The sequence below is a fragment of the Moschus berezovskii genome, chromosome 2, assembly GCF_049115385.1.
Source record: "Moschus berezovskii isolate FMDL1 chromosome 2, NW_MosBer_1.0, whole genome shotgun sequence".
NCBI lineage: Eukaryota > Metazoa > Chordata > Mammalia > Artiodactyla > Moschidae > Moschus > Moschus berezovskii.
This window is the reverse complement of record NC_142461.1, coordinates 8,701,464-8,723,302: the sequence shown is the minus strand read 5'-3', so window position 1 is coordinate 8,723,302 and position 21,839 is coordinate 8,701,464. Positions and strand designations below refer to the sequence as shown.

The 21,839-nt window shown below is 39.4% G+C and overlaps 1 protein-coding gene across 2 annotated transcripts in view; it reads right to left on the bottom strand.

Annotated features, from left to right (window-relative positions):
• The window catches only part of MACO1 (macoilin 1), a 68,754-nt gene that overhangs the window by 22,229 nt on the left and 24,686 nt on the right, over positions 1-21,839 (bottom strand). Inside the window, exons 5-7 of one of the 2 annotated variants that reach the window (XM_088843613.1) lie at positions 21,536-21,714; positions 19,802-20,303; positions 13,058-13,168 (exon numbers count right to left, since the gene is read on the bottom strand). In XM_088843613.1, coding sequence (XP_088699739.1) covers positions 13,058-13,168; positions 19,802-20,303; positions 21,536-21,714 — 792 coding nt within the window. The remainder of the gene's footprint in view (positions 1-13,057; positions 13,169-19,801; positions 20,304-21,535; positions 21,715-21,839) is intronic. The other variant, XM_055397361.2, reaches the window with a different exon arrangement.

Sequence of the window (21,839 nt, the reverse complement as noted above, 5' to 3'; positions counted from 1 at the left end):
TGTGTCCACTTGTGCCCCATCGGACAAGCCAGGGTCTAACCGACTCAAAACATTACTTATTAGGACCAGGCACCTTTCTGAGCCAGTTTATTCATAAATTTAAACTCAACTTCTGAACTTGTGAAGCTATCTCTGAACTTCAGCACACCACCTAACTCACAGCCCTCCCACTCACCAGCCCAGCTGACTTAAGGGCAAAACTGACACTCCAAACCTCAACTCTAGCTCCTCTTCTCCCTTAGTCCACTCAACTAAGGTAAGTTATAATGTAAATGGTTAACAATTATTTAATTTTAAGGGGAGATTTTACATTTTAATAAGGGGTAATATTTCCTAGCTGACCAATAAGTATGAAGCTCAACCTGAGTCTTTCAGGGCAAGCTAGGTAGAAAAAGTAGCTCTGAGTATCTTGAAGCACACCTGCTGGTAAAACAAAGTACAGTATTCAGGTGTCAGTTTTCAGTTGAAAGAAGTATTGTTTTTAAGTATCTGAAAAGGTAGGGAGATATTTATGTCTAAATGTTTGTAATCCTCATCTTTTGTGAATCATTTGAATTACAGCCACAGTACTGACTTCACTAAAAGTATAAAAGTCTCCAATGTGTATAGCCAGTACCTTCACATTTTAATAAAGCCTGAGGGGTTATGAGGCCTGATTGAGAATACACAAGAACTTTAATACTCTGGGTCAGTAAATTTCTCCAGGAAGTGTGTGTGTGTGCTAAGTCACTTCATTCGTGTCCGACTCTTTGCAACCCCGTGAACCGTAGTCCACCAGGCTCCTCTGTCCATGGGATTCTCTAGGCAAGAATACTGGAGTGGGTTGCCATGCCCTCCTCCAGGGGATCTTCCTGACTCAGGGATCGAACGTGAGTCTCATGTCTCCTGCATTAGCAGGCAGGTTCTTTACCACTAGCACCACCTGGGAAGCAAGTCCTGCAAAAAAGAGGAAGACCTTTTCTTAGCCAGGACTTCACCTGGGGAGGACTAGGCTCCCCAAATACTCTGAGTCACACTCCATACCCATTCCAGAAAACAACCTAAGTGTATATTTCTATATGCATGCCAGAATGTCCCCATGAGGCCATCAGGAAGATAAGGAGCCTTGGCTCTGATGGTTATCTCTGAATTCTAAGAAGCTCTGACAGAGACGCTGTAGGCCCTGCAAGAAAACACAGAATTTACAATGCTGCTTGCTCTGTAAGAAAAGGGGCTTCAAAGCTCATCTCCAAATTATACAGCCAAGTGACTGAAAGATGAGTTTTTTACACACACCCATCATACCAGCCAAAATGATTCACTCGTTTCCAGACATCTCTTGGCTTTAACTATACCATCCCTCCTGGAAGAAAGGCCTCTAATTTTCAAATCTCACTCATTCAAGGCCGTTAAAAAATAAAAACAAAAATGGCAATAGAAACATACACATCAACAATTACTTTAAATGTAAATGGATTAAATGCTCCAACCAGAAGACACAGACTGGCTGAATGGATACAAAAACAAGGCCCATATATATGCTGTCTACAAGAAACCCACTGCAGACCTCAAACACATATAGACTGAAAGTGAGAGGATGGAAAAATATATTCCATGCAAATGAGAAGCAAAAGAAAGCTGCAGCAGCAATCCTCATATCAGCCAAAACAGACCTTAAAACAAAGAATATTACAAGAGACAAGGAAGGATACTACATAATGATCAAGGGATCAATCCAAGAGGAAGACATAACAATTGTAAATATCTATGCACCCAACACGGGTGCACCTCAATACATAAGAGAAACACTAACAGACATAAAAGGAGAAATTGACAGTAACGCAGTAATAATGTAAGACTTTAACACCCCACTCACACCAATGGACAGATCATCAAAACAGAAAATTAATAAGGAAACACAAGTCTTAAATGATACGTTAGATGAGATGGATCTCATTGATATCTTCAGGACATTCCATCCAATGCAGAGGAATACACCTTCTTCTCAAATGCTTATTCTCTGGTATAGACCACATCTTGGGTCACAAATCAAATCTCAGTAAATATAAGAAAACCAAAATTGTATCAAGTGTCTTCTGCAAATACAACGCTATGAGATTAGATATCAATTACAAGGAAAAAACTGTAAGAAACACAAAGACATGGAGATTAAACAATACATTTCTATATAACTAACAGGTCACTAACTATGTAAGTAAGTAATAACCAATAATATTAGTTATTATTAATATTAATAATCGCTACTATTTATATTATCAATTATAATATTAATATACAATTATAAATAATATTAATTAACATAATTATAATATTGATAACACTGATGTTATGATTGGTATAATTAATATTGCTACTAGTTACTAAAGGTTACTGAGGGAAATCAAGAAATTTCTAGAAACAAATGACAACGAAAACATGACAACTCAGAACTCATGGGATGCAGCAAAAGCAGTCCCAAGAGGGAAGTTTATAGCAATACAATCCTACCTCAAGAAACAAAAAAAAACATCAAATAGACAACCTACCTTTACACCTAAAACAACTGGAAAAAGAAGAACAAAACCCCCCCAATTTAGCAGAAGACAAGAAATCATAAAGTTCTGAGCAGAAATAAATGAAAAAACAACAGTAAAGATTAATAAAACTAAAAGCTGTTTTTTTGAGAAGATAAACAAAATCGACAAAGCCTTAGCTAGACTCATCCAGAAAAGAAGAATCAAATCAACAAAATGAGAAAGAAAAAGGAGAGGTTACATTAGACAATGCAGAAATACAAAGGATTATAACAGACTATTATTTACAAATATACAGCAATAAAATGGGTAACCTGGAAAAAATGGACAGATTCTTAGAAAAAGTCAATCTTCCATGACTGAACCAGGAAGAAATAGAAATTATGAACAACCCAATTACAAGCACTGAAATTAAAGCTGTGATCAAAAATCTCCCAAAAAACAAAAGCCCAGGACCAGATGGCTTCATGGGAGAATTCTATGAAACATTTAGAGAAGAGCTAATGCCTATCCTTCTAAAACTCTTTCAAACAATTTCAGAGGAAGGAACACTTCCAAACTCATTCTATGAGGCCACAATCACCCTGATGCCAAAACCAGACAAAGACAACACACAGAAAAGAACACTACAAGCCAGTATCACTGATGAACATAGATGCAAAAGTCCTCAACAAAATTTTAGCAAACAGATTCAGCAACACATCAAAAAGCTCACACACCATGATCAAGTTGGGTTTATTCCAGGGATGCAAGGATTCTTTAATACATGCAAATCAATCAATGTGATACACCATATTAACAAAGTGAAAAATAAAAATCATATGATAATCTCAATAGATGCAGAAAAAGTCTGTGACAAAATTAAGCACCCATTAATGATTAAAACTCTTCAATACATGGGCATAGAAGGAATCTATCTCAACATAGTAAAGGCCGTATATGATAAGCCTATAGCAAACATTATTATTCTCAGTGGTTAAAAACTGAAAGCATTCCCCCTAAGATCAGGAACAAGATAAGGGTGCTCACTTTCACCACTATTATTCAACATAGTTCTGGAAGTCCTAGCTACAGCAATCAGGGAAGAAAAAGAAATAAAAGGAATCCAGAGCGGAAGAGAAGAAGTAAAGCTCTCATTGTTTGCAGATGGCATGATACTGTACACATAGAAAACCTTAAAGATAGTATCAGAAGATATACTAGAGTTAAGCAGTGAATTTAGCAAAGTTGCAGGATACAAAATCAATACACAAGAATCATTTGCATTTCTATATACTAACAATAAAAAATCAGAAAGAGAAATTAAGGAATCAATCCCATTCACCATTGCAACAAAAACAATTAAATATCTAGGAATAAACTTACCCAAGGAGACAAATGACACCACCCTTACAGCAGAAAGTGAAGCACTGAAGAGCCTCTTGATGAAAGTGAATGCTGCTGCTGCTGCTAAGTTGTTTCAGTCGTGGTCAACTCTCCACGACCCCACAGACAGCAGCCCACCAGGCTCCTCTGTCCCTGGGATTCTCCAGGCAAGAAGATTGGAGTGGGTTGCCATTTCCTTCTCCAATGTATGAAAGTGAAAAGGGAAAGTGAAGTCACTCAGCCGAGTCCGACTCTTAGCCACCCCATGGACTGTAGCCTACCAGGCTCCTACATCCATGGGATTCTCCAGGCAAGAGTACTGGAGTGGGGTGCCATTGCCTTCTCCGAGAAAGTGAATGAGGAGAGTGAAAAAGTTGGCTTAAAGCTCAACATTCAGAACACTAAGATCATGGCATCCAGTCCCATCACTTCATGGCAAATAAATGGGGAAACAGTGGCAGACTTTATCTTTTGGGGCTCCAAAATCACTGCAGATGGTGACTGCAGCCATGAAATTAAAAGACGCTTACTCCTTGGAAGGAAAGTTATAACCAACCCAGACAGCATATTAAAAAGCAGAGACATTACTATGCCAACAAAGGTCCGTCTAGTCAAGGCTATGGTTTTTCCAGTGGTCATGTATGCATGTGAGAGTTGGACTATAAAGAAAGCTGAGCACCAAAGAACTGATGCTTTTGAACTGTGGTGCTGGAGAAGACTCTTGAGAGTCCCTTGGACTGCAAGGAGATCCAACCAGTCCATCCTAAAGGAGATCAGTCCTGGGTGTTCATTGGTAGGACTGATACTGAAGCTGAAACTCCAATACTTTGGCCACCTCATGCAAAGAGCTGACTCATTTGAAAAGACCCTGATGCTGTGGAAGATTGAGGGCAGGAGGAGAAGGGGACAACAGAGGATCAGATGGCTGGATGGCATCACCAACTCAATGGACATGAGTTTGAGTGGACTCCAGGAGTTGGTGATGGATAGAGAGGCCTGGCAGGCTGTGTTTCATGGGGTCGCAAAGAGTCGGACACGACTGAGCGACTGAACTGAACTGAAGAAGACAAAAGAACTGTGCACAGAAAATTATGAGACACTGATGAAAGAAACCAAAGACGACATAGACAGATGCAGAGAGATTCCACGTTCCTGAGTAGGAAGAATCAACATTGTGAAAATACAAAATGCAATCTATAGACTCAATGCAATCCCTATCAAATTACCAGTGGCATTTTTCACAGAACCAGAACAAAAAATTTCACAGTTCATATGGAAACACAAAAGACCCCAAATAGCCAAAGCAGTCTTGAGAAAGAAGAATGGAGCTGGACGAATCAACTTTCCTGACTTCAGATTACACTACAAAGCTACAGTCATCAAGACAGTATGGTACTGGCGCAAAACAGAAACACAGATTAATGGAACAAGATAGAAAGCCCAGAAATAAACCCATGAACCTATGGGTACCTTATTTTTGTCAAAGGAGGCAAGAATATACAATGGGTCAAAGACAGCCTCTTCAATAAATGGTAGGGAAACTGGATAGCTAAATGTAAAAGAATGAAATTAGAACACTTCCTAACACCACACACAAAGATAAACTCAAAATGGATTAAGGACCTAAATATGAGACCATAAACTATAAAACTCTTAGAGGAAAACAGGCAGAACACTCGATGACATAAATCAAAACAAGATCCTCTATGACCCACCTCCAGGAGTAATGGAAATAAAAACAAAAGTAAGCAAGGTGAAAAGACAGCCCTCAGAATGGGAGAAAACAATAGCAAATAAAACAACTGACAAAGGATTAATTTCCAAAATACACAAGCAGTTCATACAACTCAATACCAGAAAAATAAACATCCCAATCAAAAAGTGGGAAAAAGACCTAAACAGACATTTCTCCAAAGAAGACATACAGATGGCTAACAAACACATGAAAAGATGCTCAATATTACTCATTATTAGAGAAATGCAAATCAAAACTACAGTGAGATATCACCTCGTGCTGGTCAGAATGGCCATCACCAAAAAGTCTACAAACAATAAATGCTGGAGAAGGGTGTGGAGAAAAGGGAATGCTTTTGCACTGTTTGTGGGGTTGTAAATTGATACAGCCACTATGGAGGATGGTATGGAGATCCCTTAAAAAACCAGGAATAAAACCACCATATGACCGAACAATCTCACTCCTAGGCATATACCCTGAGGAAACCAAAATTGAAAGAAACACATGTATTCCATTGTTCATTGCAGCACTATTTACAACAGCTAGAATGTGGAAGCAACCTAGATGTCCACTGACAGATGAATGGATACAGAAGTTGTGATACATATACACAATAGAATATTACTCAGCCATAGAAAGGAACATATTTGAGTCAGTTGTAATGAGGTGGATGAACCTAGAACATATTATAAAGAGTGAAGTAAGTCAGAAAGAGAAAGATAAATACTGCATTCTAACACATATATACGGAATCTGGAAAAACGGTACTGAAGAATTTGTTTACAGGCCAGCAATGGAGAAACAGAGAATAGACTTATGGACATGGGGAGAGGGGAGGAGAGGATGAGATGCATGGAAAGAGTTAACATGGAAACTTACATTACCATGTGTAAAATAGACAGCCAACAGGAATTTGCTGTATGGCTCAGGAAACTCAAACAGAGGCTCTGTATCATCCTGGGGTGGGGGGAGGTGGGGAGAGAGATGGGAGGTAGGTTCAAAAGGGAGGGGATGTATGTACACCTATGGCTGATTCATGTTGAGGTTTGACAGAAAACAGCAAAATTGTGAAAAGCAGTTATCCTTCAATAAAAAATTAAATAAATGTTAAAAAATTTTTTAAAAAAACACAACTCTCCAGGATGAGGTGCTGACTTCTCAGGGCCCAATGTTCTCTATCCTTCTGAAATCTTAAAACCCTTACTGTTGCTGTTTCTCACTTGGCACTAAACCATGGCCCTGTGCTCTGTTTAAGTTTGTTTTTCATCTTTTCCTATGCATGTTATCTCATTTCTAAAAAGCGTGTAAATTCTCTGAGGCCGGGGACTGGCAGTACTCTAAAGTTAGGGGCTGGAAGTGCACTTCCAAGGTGTCTTTCAACCTCCCCAAGACCTCGCCCCTAACCCTCACTCTGTCCATCTCCGCAGCACTTAGAGCAGGACGGGGCCGCTGTTATGATGTACGAGGCCCTGGAAACAACCTATCTGGAGCAGGCTGGCAGATTTTCAGTTTAAACAGTGGCTGATGGAGACAGGGGTAAAGGGGTGTTTGCTCATCAGGAAGGCAGGTGCACATGAAAAGAGTGAGTGAAGAGCAACTGCTTCATCTCACGAAGTACCTAATTCCATCAGGAGACCCCCGGCATGCATTAATCATACAGGACAAGACTTGTTTAGGGACCACACAGCTGTCTCTGCAGGAAACTTAGCTCATAAATCAAAGCTCTGTTCCCAGTAGAAATACTGTTTGCCCTCTCCACCAACTCCTTCCTTTCCCCCCTCTCCAGGTCATTCACCCTGATAGGACAGGCAGCATGGGTCATTCACATAAAGACACGAATGTCTCTCAACTTAAATGAGGCCTACACTGAACAACTGAAGCTGTTCCAATATATCCAATTAACCACAACTTTGGAAATAAGGAAACGAAGCTGCCTCAGGTTTCACTGTGATTACTACAACTGCTTACCAGGAACAAGTATCAAAAATAAGTAATAACCTGATGACCTAACTGCTAGGTGAAATCGTATTACAGAGTACCTTAGGTCTCTGCTCCCTAAGCTGTCCTTTTCATTAAGGAACAAAAAGAGACAGGAAAGGAAGTCTAGAGGATTTCACTGGCCGCTCAGGGAAATGGGAAAGTGAATTCTCGAAGCCCCTCAAGCATAAAGCTAGGGGTGCCATGAACTAGGATTTTTAATAAGGTCCTTAAAGGATGTGGTCAGATATGACAGTTTGTATCAAAAGTCTTCAAAATGTTCGTATCTGCTGATACAGCAGCCCATTCCCAGGCTGGAGATACACACAAAGATTTGTGTAAAAGTGTAGTTTGTTGCAATAGTATTTATACTAAGAAAAAAATCAGTATTCAACAGAAAATTAACTAAATAAATTGGCTAAATAAATATTCAACAGAAAATTGGCTAAATAAATTGTACATTCATGTGTCTGACTGACACGCAACTATTAAAAAACCACTGAGGAAGAATATTCAATGACATGGGAGAATACTCATGACAGAATCAGTGGGAAAACATAATTATAAACAGTATGCACAGTATATGAGCTCCATTTTGTGAAAAGAATAAGTATGAATGCAAAAGAAAAAAGACTGAGAGGATGTATATGTAAGATAGTGGCCATCTCTACTTTCAAAGTTGGAAGTAATCAACATTAATCAAACATTAATAAATATTTTTATATTTTAATTATTATTTTCTGATTGGGAGAAAAGTTTGGGTTTTTTTTTTTAAAAGAGGAGGCTGTTTATTTCCTCTGCATGGTTTTTCAACATTCACCGTTACTCTCAGATTTGCCCACATCACAGGCCAGTTTCAGAATAATCTGAAAGTCTTAGGGAAAACCCAACTGTTTTACTTCTTAAACTTTTTAGGTCACTCCAAAAAAGGGGAACTTAACTTTCTGAAGTAGAAAATGTCTCAGTTCCTAAGTCTACATCAACTATTACTTCCCATCCATCAGTCCCTATCAGAGCAACAGTTTGTCTAAGTCCAGATTCAAACCCAGATGGTCTGTGAAATCTGTGAATAACTAGTCTCATGTCCCCTGTTTGGGTGTCTGCTCCAAGAACATGGCAGAAAAACACCCTGATGTGGAAGAAGTTACCATCCTTAGGCATAGGAGGCCTCTATACTGTATCATTTGAAGAACACCTCTGATAGCTCAGCTGGTAAAGAATCTGCCTGCAATGCAGGAGACCCTGGTTCGATTCCTAGGTCAGAAAGATCCCATGGAGAAGGGATAGGCTACCCACTCCAGTATTCCTGGGCTTCCCTTATGGCTCAGCTGGTAAAGAATCCACCCGCAATGCAGGAGACCTAGGTTCGATCCCTGGGTTGGGAAGATCCCCTGGAGAAGGGCAAGGCTACCCATTCCAGTATTCTGGCCTAGAGAATTCCATGGACTGTATAGTCCATGGGGTCGCAAAGAGTCAGACACGACTGAGAGACTTGCACAGAGACTCAAACTACCCTTCTTATGACAAGATTGCTCCTTCTCCTGCTAAGCAGTCTGAAAGCCTCACGGTCAGGTGTTGAGGACTGCAACAGAAAAGGGAGCAGTCTTTTGACTCTGGAGGGTGCTGTCAACAGGTGCATGTTTTCCAGGAGCACAAGGAACTCAAGAATAGCAGAAGGCAAAAAGCCCCATTAAATACATGGCAGATCAGCTTATGGGATTGCCAGACAGTCCCTAATTAAAACTCCTTTCTACAGGAGTCCAGTCTTAATTGATGCGGTCAGTGAGGGATGGAACAAAATACAAGAATAACAGGAAGGGTCAGGTGCACAGGTTATAAGCCGGTGAACCCATCTGGCCCATAAACATGTTTTGTTTGACCTTCTTCTACATGAAGTAAAAAAAATATTGAACTGTGACATTTCACATAAAAATATTTATTTTTGGAATCTCTTCTAAATATCTTAAGATTTAGCAACATTGGGCCTACAATCCCCCAGAGCAACAACTGGTTGTCCTGTCTGGAAGGGCATCTGCTTTCAAACTCCCAGGTGCCAGGTACAGTACTGATTATGAATGATGCCCACCCTGGCCCCCAGCTCATGCCTATGCCCTGCCTCGTTCCTATACGCGTCTGAGTCTGCTATACCCTCTCTCGAGTCAGGGGAGAGGGAGGACAAGGGCCCTTCTCAGCTTGCTGCGCTGTACTTCTATTTGTAATCTGTGTCCACACTCTGCCGCAGCACTCTACCAAGCAAGCAGAAATGCACCTGAGAGGAAGAGGCTGTCATTCTTCTCACAAAAAAGAAACTGAAACTTGGTTTCATTCTGAGAGTCCCAGCTGGCTAGCAAAAAGGTTTCAGAGATCCCCGAGCGATTTGCACAGACTGAAGTATACTCACGCTGGCTGTCAAAGTATTCAAATAGCTAGTTTCTAAATGAGAGCGTGAGTAACATTTAAAGACCACAGTTCCTTTCCGTTGGAGTTCCTCCCCTTCAGGGAATCCACCCCTAATCCTTAGCTGGTAATCTCAATTCATTATGTGCCAATGGGGCATACTGACTCAGAATTTAACACAAAATTTTATAGCAGTTCCTTCTGAATTCTAGGGAGGGAACTTTCTAATTGTCTAATCAGAAATTCCTGTTATTGGAATAAAATCTCAGTACTCAACATAAAAGTGTTTCTAATGTGGACGCAGCCCATCAAATAATTTATGTGTTATTTCATAGTTTATCTACACAACACAGATAATTATTTCCTTTGATCACCTGGATATGGAGACAATAAGTAAACCACTGGCTTAAATTCATTAATGCCTACCTTCTAAAGTGCTGAGTGGTTTTCAAGCTGTAAAATAGGCCTGCTTAAGTCTAAAATTATCATGCTTCTATGACTACATTTATATCCCAGAATATTATAGTTTTAAATCACTGCAATGATTAAAACAAATTCAAACTATATTATGAATTAATATAATAAACAAAGCTAACCAAGTAAAACCTACAGGTGCCTTAAATACTATGAGCATGGCAGAAAATGGAATCAGGTCTGACAACACTTCGGCTCAGAAACAATGCTAGACTAATATAAATCTGAAACATGTTTCCACAGAGACACTAAACTTACTAAATATTAATAGAAATACACTCCACTACTTATTTTTTCCACTTAATCATTTCCAAATAATTTAGTAATAGCTACTAAATAGCTACATACAAGATATTTAATTTAATCTAACAGAACCTCTAAGTGTCTAGTTAAAATCTTTCTGAAATGTCACATATTGTACTAAGTTTTACCTCTAGGCTGGAAATGATACTGTTACGAATAAACGATCAAATGCACCCGCAGAAGTGGAAAGGCCTGCTTTGGCAGCCATCACTCATGGGACAGCGTCAGGCACGTCACTGTGCAGCACAGGGTGTCAGTGCAGGCGACAGGCAGCACACTGACGGAAAGTAGCCAGGGTAAAGTCCAAAGCCCCAGTCACTGCCTCCCAGAGTCAGATTTTCTCTCACAAACTATTCCTGACACATAGCAAAATGTATTCAAATGAAATGTATTCAGAAGAAAACAAGCCAATGTACCACTTTCTCTCTGGCACCTGAGATGATATACAGGGCAGTCAACACATTTTCTAACCAAGGGGATTTCCCTGGAGGAAAGGTTCTGGAACAGAAACATGGGATCTGAGTTCTCTCTAGCTACCACAAAGACAAAGAGAACTGCTAGGGCTAAGCAGGAAGAGAGAAGGCAAGAGCCACCAGGAAAGAGGAATAAGACACGGCAAACAGATTTTCTCTGCGTTCTTGGCTGACATGTGGTTTGTGCCTAGATCCTCTGGCCCTGCAGCATAACCAACCCACTGCCAGAAAAAAATGGCTTTTTCGACAGCTGTCCCTTGGAGTTTTCTCCCCTTGCCCTTGTAACTTCCAGAAATTCCTGAACCTCTTGCACAGCAAGGAAGGGGGCTTAAGAGTGGAAACTTTTTATTTTTTTAGAAATAAAGTCAGTAATGACTTACTCAAGAACAACAAACAGCTTGACACTAGATAGCAGGTCCTTGACTTGGTCTAATGTAACACTGAGGTTTCCCAACTTCAAAAGCCTTTGAATTACACGGCACTGGCACTGCACTGAAATTACTGAGGCCCATCTTTCCTCCCTCGGCTGTCTATCTATTATTTTTCCTGGACAAAGGTAACATTTGTTCAGTAAGTATTTACTGAGCATCTACTGTGTGCCAATCACCATTTACTGTGGCAAAGGAAAAAAGGGGAAGACAAGAAAGAGCAAAGGTGGTTCCTGGCCTCACTGAGCTTCAGTTCAGTTCAGCCGCTCAGTCGTGTCCGATTCTTTGCGACCCCATGAATCACAGCACGCCAGACCTCCCTGCCCATCACCAACTCCCGAAGTTTACCCAAATTCATGTCCATTGAGTCGGTGATGCCATCCAACCATCTCATCCTCTGTCATCCCCTTCTCCTCCTGCCCTCAATCTTTCCCAGCATCAGGGTCTTTTCAATTGAGTCAGCTCCTCACATGAGGTGGCCAAAGTAATGCAGTTTCAGCTTTAGCATCAGTCCTTCCAATGAACACCCAGGACTGATTTCCTTTAGGATGGACTGGTTGGATCTCCTTGCAGTCCAAGGGACTCTCAAGAGTCTTCTCCAACACCACAGTTCAAGAGTATCAAATCTTCTGTGCTTAGCTTTCTTCACAGTCCAACTCTCACATCTATACATGACCACGGGAAAAACCATAGCCTTGACTAGACGGACCTTTTGTTGGCAAAGTAATGTCTCTGCTTTTTAATATGCTGTCTAGGTTGGTCATAACTTTCCTTTCAAGGAGTAGGCGTCTTTTAATCTCATTGAGCTTACATTCTATTATCGGCATAATAAGCCTGTGTAAAAATTCAAAGTATGCAGAAACAGACAATGTAGAAAGTAAACATCTACTATAACTGACCATTTGGTATAAACTATTTCAAATAATCTTCTGCGTATATAAAGAACAATACTTACCCATATTTTGTAATGGGGTCATACTATCTGATCAGTTTTGCTACTTCCTCCCCTTTAACAATCCATCTTGAGATCTTTCCATTACATTCTTTTTAAGATACGTTTCCACCTTTCAGGGCTTCCCTTGTGGCTCAGCTGGTAAAGAATCCGCCTGCAATGCAGGAGACCTGGTTCGATCCCTGGGTTGGGAAGATCCCCTGGAGAAGGGAAAGGCTACCCACTCTAGTATTCTGGCCTGGAGAATTACACAGACTGTATAGTCCATGGGGTCGCAAAGAGTCGGACACGACTGAGCGACTTTCACTTTTCCACCTTTCAAGAGAATCCTCCGTAACATTCCCCACTTAAACTACTTTGATGCCTCATGTAGGACTCTTTAGGGACTTGAGAGAAGGCTGGAAAAGTCCATATAAGGCCAACTTCCCCCGGGTACTTACCCCAGTGAATGCACAAAGGCTCTACCTCTGGAACTGACTGCACTGTCCTTGTTTCCTCCCCAGAGTCGGGTCTCAGCTTTGGATTCTATCCTCGCTTTGTGCCTACAATCTCTAAGATGACAAAACAGAGGCTTCTTGGATTCTCTCTTTATTATGCTCTTTCTTCACAGCTATTCACACCAAAATCATACTGAACCCACTGATAATTAAAAATCAGTATCTAAAAATATGGCCCTTTCCTTTCAGTGGATATCTAACTTTAAATTGTCTGTAGATGTCTTAAAATGGGGCCTTCCAGATGGCCTAGTGGTAAAGAATTGCCTGCCAATGCAGGAGACTCAGGAGATATGGATTCCATTCCTGGGTCAGAAGATCCCCTGAAGAAGGAAAGGGCAACCTGCTCCAGTATTCTTGCTTGGCGGGCTGCATTCCATGGACTTGCAAAGTTGGACACGATTGAGCGTGCACACACATCTTAAAATGTGGGGAAATGAAAAGTCGGAAGTAGTGTAAATTGTCTGTTGTTTGTCCCCCAACAGCAAGACCACACTAAGGAGTCTTCATTAAGGCAGAGGTTACCCAACAATTTAAAACACAGGTATCTGGAGACAAAGTTCAGTTCAGAAATACAAAGACTGGAGAACTGCTTAGTCAAACCACCTGGGCCATCTGTGCCACCAGCCAAGTCCCATCAAGGAAGAAAGTTGGCTGTTCTTAGCTTTTGCTATCTTTGTCCCTCATAAGAAAAACATAAAATCACAAAACATAAACATAAGATTTATAATTGCTAGAAAGTGGAATGAAGGCCAGTGACATTCTGCTCACCCACCAGCTTAAACTAGAAAAAGATGAGTCACAAATACTCATATCAGAGCCTACTAAAAAACACAATACTAATCAATATATTCACTGATGGACCAGAACATTATAAAGCCTATTTATCAGCTATGTTGTCATCAATCTATATGCTCACAAAATATTTCCCTAAGACCCAGAAGTGGTAATATAAGTTAGTTCCTGGGTATGAATGTAAATTAAACACTCCTCTGTGTAAGTGAATGGGTTAGAATTTCTTAGAGAGCTTCTCTACCCCTTTGAACCCCTACCCCCAACCACCCCCCAACCTTTGCTGAGGCAGGGCTGCCATACTTGCTTAGTGATTACTGGAAAAGTCCTAATAAATGTTCTCTACCTTTCCCCCAAGGCTTTTAAGTCTCCAACTATGCAGAATTGTTTGAAAAAACTAAGTTATAAGTAATAACATTTTGGTGTGCCTGAAATAGCCAAATGAATTTAGAGAAGAAAAAAAAAAAACAGTGACTATTCAATAAATTACAGCATCCCCCAGATTTCCATTTTCCCCTGAAGAAAAGCTACCCCCACCTCTGCCCTCAGAACTTACCACGATGGCCATGCCCATGCCTCAAACCTTTCAAGCAGTCACCAGTGGCCTTTCCCCAGCGTAAGTTGATGTTTATATCCCCTATCTTAAGTTCTCCAATTTGAGGCTCTCGGGTCTGCTCTGTCAACGTAGGCCTCAGTTCAGTTCAGTTCAGTTGCTCAGTCGTGTCCGACTCTCCGCGACCCCATGAACGTAGGCCTATCCCAGGTTTATTCCTAAAGAGCAAATTCCCTGCAAGGGGGCTCTAGGGTGTCTGAACCAGACTAACCCCCATGGAGTCCTAATGAGAGCTGCATTCTTAGAGATCCTATAAACTTTCAAGGGTTCCTGCGGATGGCCACCTTCTGTTCAGAAATAAATACACCCCTGAGTCTTTGGCAAGAGCAAGAATTTTTAAAACTCTTAAAACAGCATCTCTCTAGAAGAAAGGAAAATTAAACAAATTCTAAAATTCTAAGCGTTTCTTCTATAGATTTTAGCCAAAAGAGCACAAAATTTAGCTCCGGTGCCAATCCGTGTGCCAACTTTGATGTATATATATTTGAAACAAACAGAAACACAAGAATTTGTAAAAAATTAAAAAACCAGAACAATAAAGCAGTCTCCCCATATATAACTTTTTATTAAGAAGCACACTATTAACAGCAAAGGCAGAAGTCAAGAAACTTTGGTTCTGGTCCTTGTAACTGTCCCTCCAGCTGGTTACTAGGACTAGTCATTGAATCTTCCAGGGCTTGCTTATTTCACTGATGAAATGACAGGGCTGGGGAGGCTGGTCTAAATATCGCTGCAACATTCTAAATTCTACTCAGGTTTGTTAAATGCATCTCTTCTACGCAAAGTGTGGATACTTTCCTTTATGACTCTTCACACCAAACATTATTCAACTGCGTTAAAGAGTTATTATCTTACTAAGAGTAAGCATGAGGAACAAGAAAGATTAATCTGTCTGAACGCAAAAACAAAGAAAGAAAAAGTGGGATGGAAATAAAGAAGAGACTTCTACTTCAACATTTCTACAGAATATGGATCACTTTACATTTTGTACCCAGGGTTAAATTCTCTCCCTTAACCAGGAAACTGAAACAAGTAACAAATCCCAAACAAGAAACCCCACAGTCTTGGGCTGTGCTTGAGAGGGAGCATTGAGAGGGAGCTCAGGTGTTACACCCTGACCTACTGGACCTCAGACAGATCACTGAATGATCACACAGAATTGCTATGGAATATGCCACAACAAGTGAAAACCAGGGTTAGGTTAAGTTGGGAAAATGATTTCAATATAATTTAGGTGAAAAATCAGGACAAAAAAACTACACGAACGCTATGGCCACATCTATATAAATTCAGTTGATGAAAATACGACAACAATTTAAGTGATCTGTGTCATATATCTCCTTTTTCCACCTAAATTTTCTATAATTTTTTGCACACTTAAAATATTTAAAACCTGACCACTGGAGAAAAAAATCGAGCAAACCTCAGTCTAATTTACATGATTCCTTTTTAACCCAGCACTTAGTTAAAACAACTGATCTTCCTCATTGCTTTTTTGTTTATATATAGAATTTTTTCCATGTCAAAATTAAAAATATTCTTGGCTACCAACTTATAAGTCTGTTTCTAAATAACTTGGGTAAAGAATTCAGAAATCAAATTGGCAGAAATTGGGTCATTTTGTAAGATACTTATTTCTCAAACCAAAAGATGCTTTAGCAAGTTCCCAAACTTTTCCTGGAAAGTGGCCTACAAGCAATGGTTACTGCCAAGTTCCTAACCTTCCCCAACCTTAGCAATCTACCAGCATACTTTTTAGTTGCTGGCTAGGAACATTTTTGGCTTTGTAGGCAAAAGAGTTTCTGTCACAACTACTCAACTCTGACACCATAAACCAGCCTCGGACACTACACAAATGGATGAGTGTGGCTACGTTTCAATAAAACTTATTTTACAAAAACAGGCAGTGGGCCAGCTTTGGCCTGTATGCAGTCATTTGTCAGTCTGTGGTATACAGCACACTAGAGAACATCCTTGGAGTTTGGAGAGACAATGAAAAGACCCAAAGGACTGCTTGCTCCTTCACAGGGAACAACCATCAGATCTTACTTTGACAGCCATACCAATCTTCAAGACTTCTCTTTGAAAGTACTATATTAATGAATTCCCCTCCGCAAAGACAATGAATTGGTTCCTCAAACATAGCAGTTTTCAACCATGATAACTGAGATACACATAGCTATGTGGAATGTGTTGCATTTACTAATAATACAACACTGGTTTTCAAGTGATTTTTAAAAAATTTATAAAAGGGACAATCAGTCTTATCCCTCTAGCCAGACTGGACCTGTACACAGCCCTGGATATACCTGCAAGAGCGAAGAACTCATGTTCAAACTGTCGAAGAGACTTCAAGCCCAGACTTTTCCATCTGAAGATAACAAATCCACTCTCTGGCTAACAGCTCAAACATGTCACGTTTGGATCCATTAGAGTCTTAATATTCATCAAAACATATATGAAGTCAAGGAAGATATATTTTCCTTTTATAAACTTTCACTGTTATCACAGAAAAACTTGAAAATGCATGAAAGATGAAATAAAAACTAAAAGCCCGAATACTATCAAGGGGAAATAACTACTATTATCGTTTTGGCTCCTTTCCCGTCAAATCCTTTCTCTGTGTATATCAGAAAAACAAAATGCTTTCAGTAAGATTCCTCTCTACTTTCTTCATGAAATATTATAAGCACTATCCTATATTATTAACTGTCTCAAAATATGCTTTTTAATGTCTGTATTAAAAATCCATCAAATAGATGGACTATAAGTATTAAGTTTCTCCCCTATTGTTGGATATTTACATCATCTATTTTTTATAATATTACATGAAAAGTTGAAAATAATCCCATGGATGCTTATGAAACTATTTAATATTTTATATTTATGTATTTGACAGCAGGTATTCCCTAAAAGAGTAATACTCTGGAGCCCTTCAGATCAAGGCACATCAGAATACACATCAGTGACCACAGGAAGAGGTATACACCCCAGGAGCACTGACCCACGACTAGAAAACAGGCCATCTGAGTCCCTGAAATTCTTTACTAAAGGCAGATGAGGTAGTAGAGTTAACCGACATGACAAGTGGGGCCCAAGTGAGATGGTATCACAGAACTGAGCCTTGATTGCTCTCTCTGTAACACCCAACAGAGGAAAATTGTTTTGACTTGACTGCTATTATTAAAATTGTGCAGGAGAGAGGATGTTAAAAAGCTGGTGGCAGATGTTTCATTTATAGCATATAGTAAATTTGTGAGATATTCACTTTGACATAGAAAGTCAACTAACTGGTCTTTTTCCCCTGAGCAAATGAAAGACAGCTGTCTGCTGAGTGTCTTCTCCACAGGGCACAATGGGGCAGAATGTCAAAAAAAACACATGTGAATGTCAGCCTGGTAATAGCAGCAGCATGGTATGTTTCCAATAGTGGCCAAGGGTTATGAAACCTCTAGAGCCTTAAGGAGTGGAATCCACCTGTACTTCCCTTTATCTAGCTGCCAAATCAGAAAACTAAAACAAATTATTAACCTAATTCATACAATTTATAATACTAGAAACTTTCCCTCATATATTGTCTGCTCTGAATCAAGCCCAACAGGAACGTGAGATAACTTAGTGGAGAGAGGGCGTCGCAGCGGCCCTCCTGAGCTATGTACGTTTTAAAAAGTTCCGTGAAATAATGCCATTTACAATAATATGGATGGACATAGAGATTATTAAACTAAGTGAAGTAAGTCAGAGAAAGACAAACACCATATGATTTCATTTATATGTGGAATCTAAAATATGGCAAAATGAATTTACCTGGAAACAGAGACACACAGACATAGGAAACAAAGATGGTAATCAAAGAGGAAAGGGGGAAGGGGGATAAATGAGGAGTTTTGGATTAGCAGATACTAACTAATACATATAAAATGGATAAACAACAAAGCTTTACTGTATAGTACAGAGGACTATATTCAATATCCTATATTAAACCATAATGGAAAAGAATATGAAAAAGAATGTAGAGATATATGCATAACTAAATCACTTTGCTGTACACCAGAACCTAACACAACACTGTAAATCAATTACACTCCAATTTTAAAAAATAATAAAGAGAGAAAAAAAATAAAAAAGCTCCAGTTCAGATCTCAGTTTCCAAATGGAAAGATATGAAGTAAAAGACTCCTGAGAGTCCCTTGGACTGCAAGGGGATCAAGCCAGTCAATACTAAAGGAATCAGTCCTGAATTTGAAGGACTGATGCTGAAGCTTCAATACTCTGGCCACCTGATGCAAAAAACTGACTCATTAGAAAAGACCCTGACACTGGGAAAGATTGAGGGCAGGAGGAGAAGGAGATAACAGAGGATGAGGTGGTTGGATGGTATCACCGACTCGATGGACATGAGTTTGAGCAAGCTCCAGGAGTTGGTGATGGACAGGGAGTCCTGGCGTGCTGCAGTCCATGGGGTCGCAAAGAGTCGGACACGACTGAGCGACTGAACTGACTGACTGATGAAGTAAAAGGAACGTATGTGTATTTTATAAAATACATAAAACACAGCAAAATTAAGTCTGAGCCAATCAAGGTAATACAACAATGTTCATCTTTAACTTAAACATGGGAAAAGGAGCATTTCTAACTAAAATCTGTATCTAACACTGTACAGTTGACCCTTGAAAATATGCAGATTAATCCCAATGCAATTTATAGTTGGCCCTCCATATCCATGGCTCCTCCACACCCACAAACTCGACCAACTAGGGGTTATGTAGTACTGCCATATTTACTATTGAAAAACATGTAAAAGTGGTCCCACGCAGTTCAAACCTGTGTTGTTCAAGGATTAACTGCATTTACCTATGGAATTTTTAGAAAGAAGATTATTTTTTGTACCTGTCTGACAAAGATCTGCATGAACAGGCCACAAACTCTTCTTTCCGTGTCTATGCAACATGATCTTTGGATATGCAAATAGAAAAAAGACTAAAGATACACCTCTCACAACCACAAGAAGAATCAAGTTATGTGTAAATTTGTCCAATGTGGGAAGTAACCACTGCCACCTCACACTGAGAACACTGGAAAGAGCTTTAGTCGGTGCTTCTGGACAATGGTGCGGGTGACCAACAGACCCGCGGGCAAGAAGCACTAAGTGTCCAACACCACAGAGTTAATCATCACAGTATCTGATCACAAAAAATCCCTACAGGCCTACTCAGAAACATGCTTCTCAAGACCCAAGTCAAGTTTATGGGAAGTGTTGGTAAGGACACAGCACACACACTTACCTTACCAGTGCATCTGGTTTGCTTAGCTGGTTATTAGGAATACAGTTTTCCATTAAGTCCTTGTGTGCACTTGGGCTCTTGCTAGTGCATTTCTGCTTCTTCTCATTTTTACTAGATGAGGAAGGGATGCTCCCATTTGTGGTGCTGTGACTTCGAGGTGAGGAGTTCACAACGCCACTGGCATTTTTGTAGTTTTTTGAGGAAGCAGTGCAGGAGTCCTCTTTCAAGAGATTTTCTGTACTTCCCACAAGATCATTATTTAATCTTTTACTATTGATATGGTTTTCCATATACTCAATTTCTTGTATTTTAGAGTCTACAGGTTGTAGAATATTGTTATTATTTATTCCAAGGTTGTGTTTTTTGGCATCTTTGTCTTTTTCTTTCCCCTTTTCTCGATATTCTATCTCTGGCAAAGTTGTAGAGAGTTTTTTGTTGGCTGGAATACCTCCATTGTGGTGTATGAGGATTGAGGAATCCATATCAGGTAATCCTTTGGCTGCTACAATACCAAAAACAAACCAACAAGCAAAAAAAAAAAAAAAACCCACACTGGAATATTTAGTTGTAAAAAAACAAAACTGATTGATTCAACAAACTGTGTCATCTACACTTAGAAACACGCTACATTAAGTTGCAAACTCTTTCAGAAGCAATAACCACACATTATGCTAACTTCAAGAAGCAAAGCCAAATAAATTTGAAAAAGCTGCACATTTAGAAAATCACCATCATTTCTAAACACCACGTCATTAAATTTCTGACCTTGAAAAGAATATGAGGATTTCACAATTAAGTCATACCTCATATATCAGTCAAATCAAACTTGTCTATTACTGGGGTGACAGGACACAGGCAGACCATAGGCAGATCATAATCTAAAGGCCACATTTAAAAAGACGCTTGGATTAAACAAATTTAATAACTTTACTGAAAAAGGAAGATTAAGTGAAACAAACAGGTGTGATGTTAACATACAGCACAGCTATCCTTTGTTTTGCCTCTATTGTTAAAGTAATAAGAAGTCTGTTATCATTGAGTAGGCCGCTTTACAATGAATTTTCTGTATAGGTCTACATATTCAAAGTCAACAAAGTGTACTTGAAGAGATAATTTTGCACCACACCAGAGAACAAGATTTTGTTATGTATCAACTAAAAACAAAAACCAAAGAAAACTGGTATTGCTGTCTGTTCACTTATTGAATTGGTTACATATTCATGAGAGGCTGTATTAGAAAAAGGTCATTCTAAGACCCATGTTGCATTATACAAACCATTTAAAATCATTTAAAATAAGACCTAGCCATGTTTGCTCTATTCAGAAGAATTCTGATTTGTAAAACAATTCTGTGTTTACATCTCTATCTGACTTATACTTGGCTTGCTTCAATTACAAATGCACATAGTTACATATACTATTGTCACTGAGAATAAATATTTTAAAATCTTCATAACAAAATATTAACCAGAAAATAAACTGTAAAAGGAAATGAAATAAATTTAAAAAATAAACATATTTAAAAGCACACGGTCTTAAGACACTAGGCAGAAAACATCATCCATATTCTGTGTTTCATGACCAAGTAAAGCAACAGTACTAAAGAGGAATACCAGAAAACACAAAAAGCCACAGTAATTTCCCAAAGCCCCAGCAACTTTTCTGAAAACCTACTACTGACAAACAAACTAATAACTAACCTATTGAGCCAACAGCTTTAGAGTAAAGACCTACCTTCCTCGGCCTCTTTTTCTTGCTTCTGTAGCATCTGTTGCTCTGGAGGGAGGGCTTGTTGAAGAAGCTGCATGTAAAACTCGTTCTCTTTTTGCACTTCTTTTTGCTTCCTCAACCGCATTTTGTAGCTTACGTAACTTTTGAAGCCAAAGCCCAAAGTCACCACAGGGTACCCAATACTAGAAAGAAGACAATTCTGCTAGTAAACGTTTGTAAGTTAAGAAAACAAGCAACACATGCATCAAGCACATGAAGACCCTATGACTGATTCATCATTATAGATGATGATGATAGCTGAGCATTC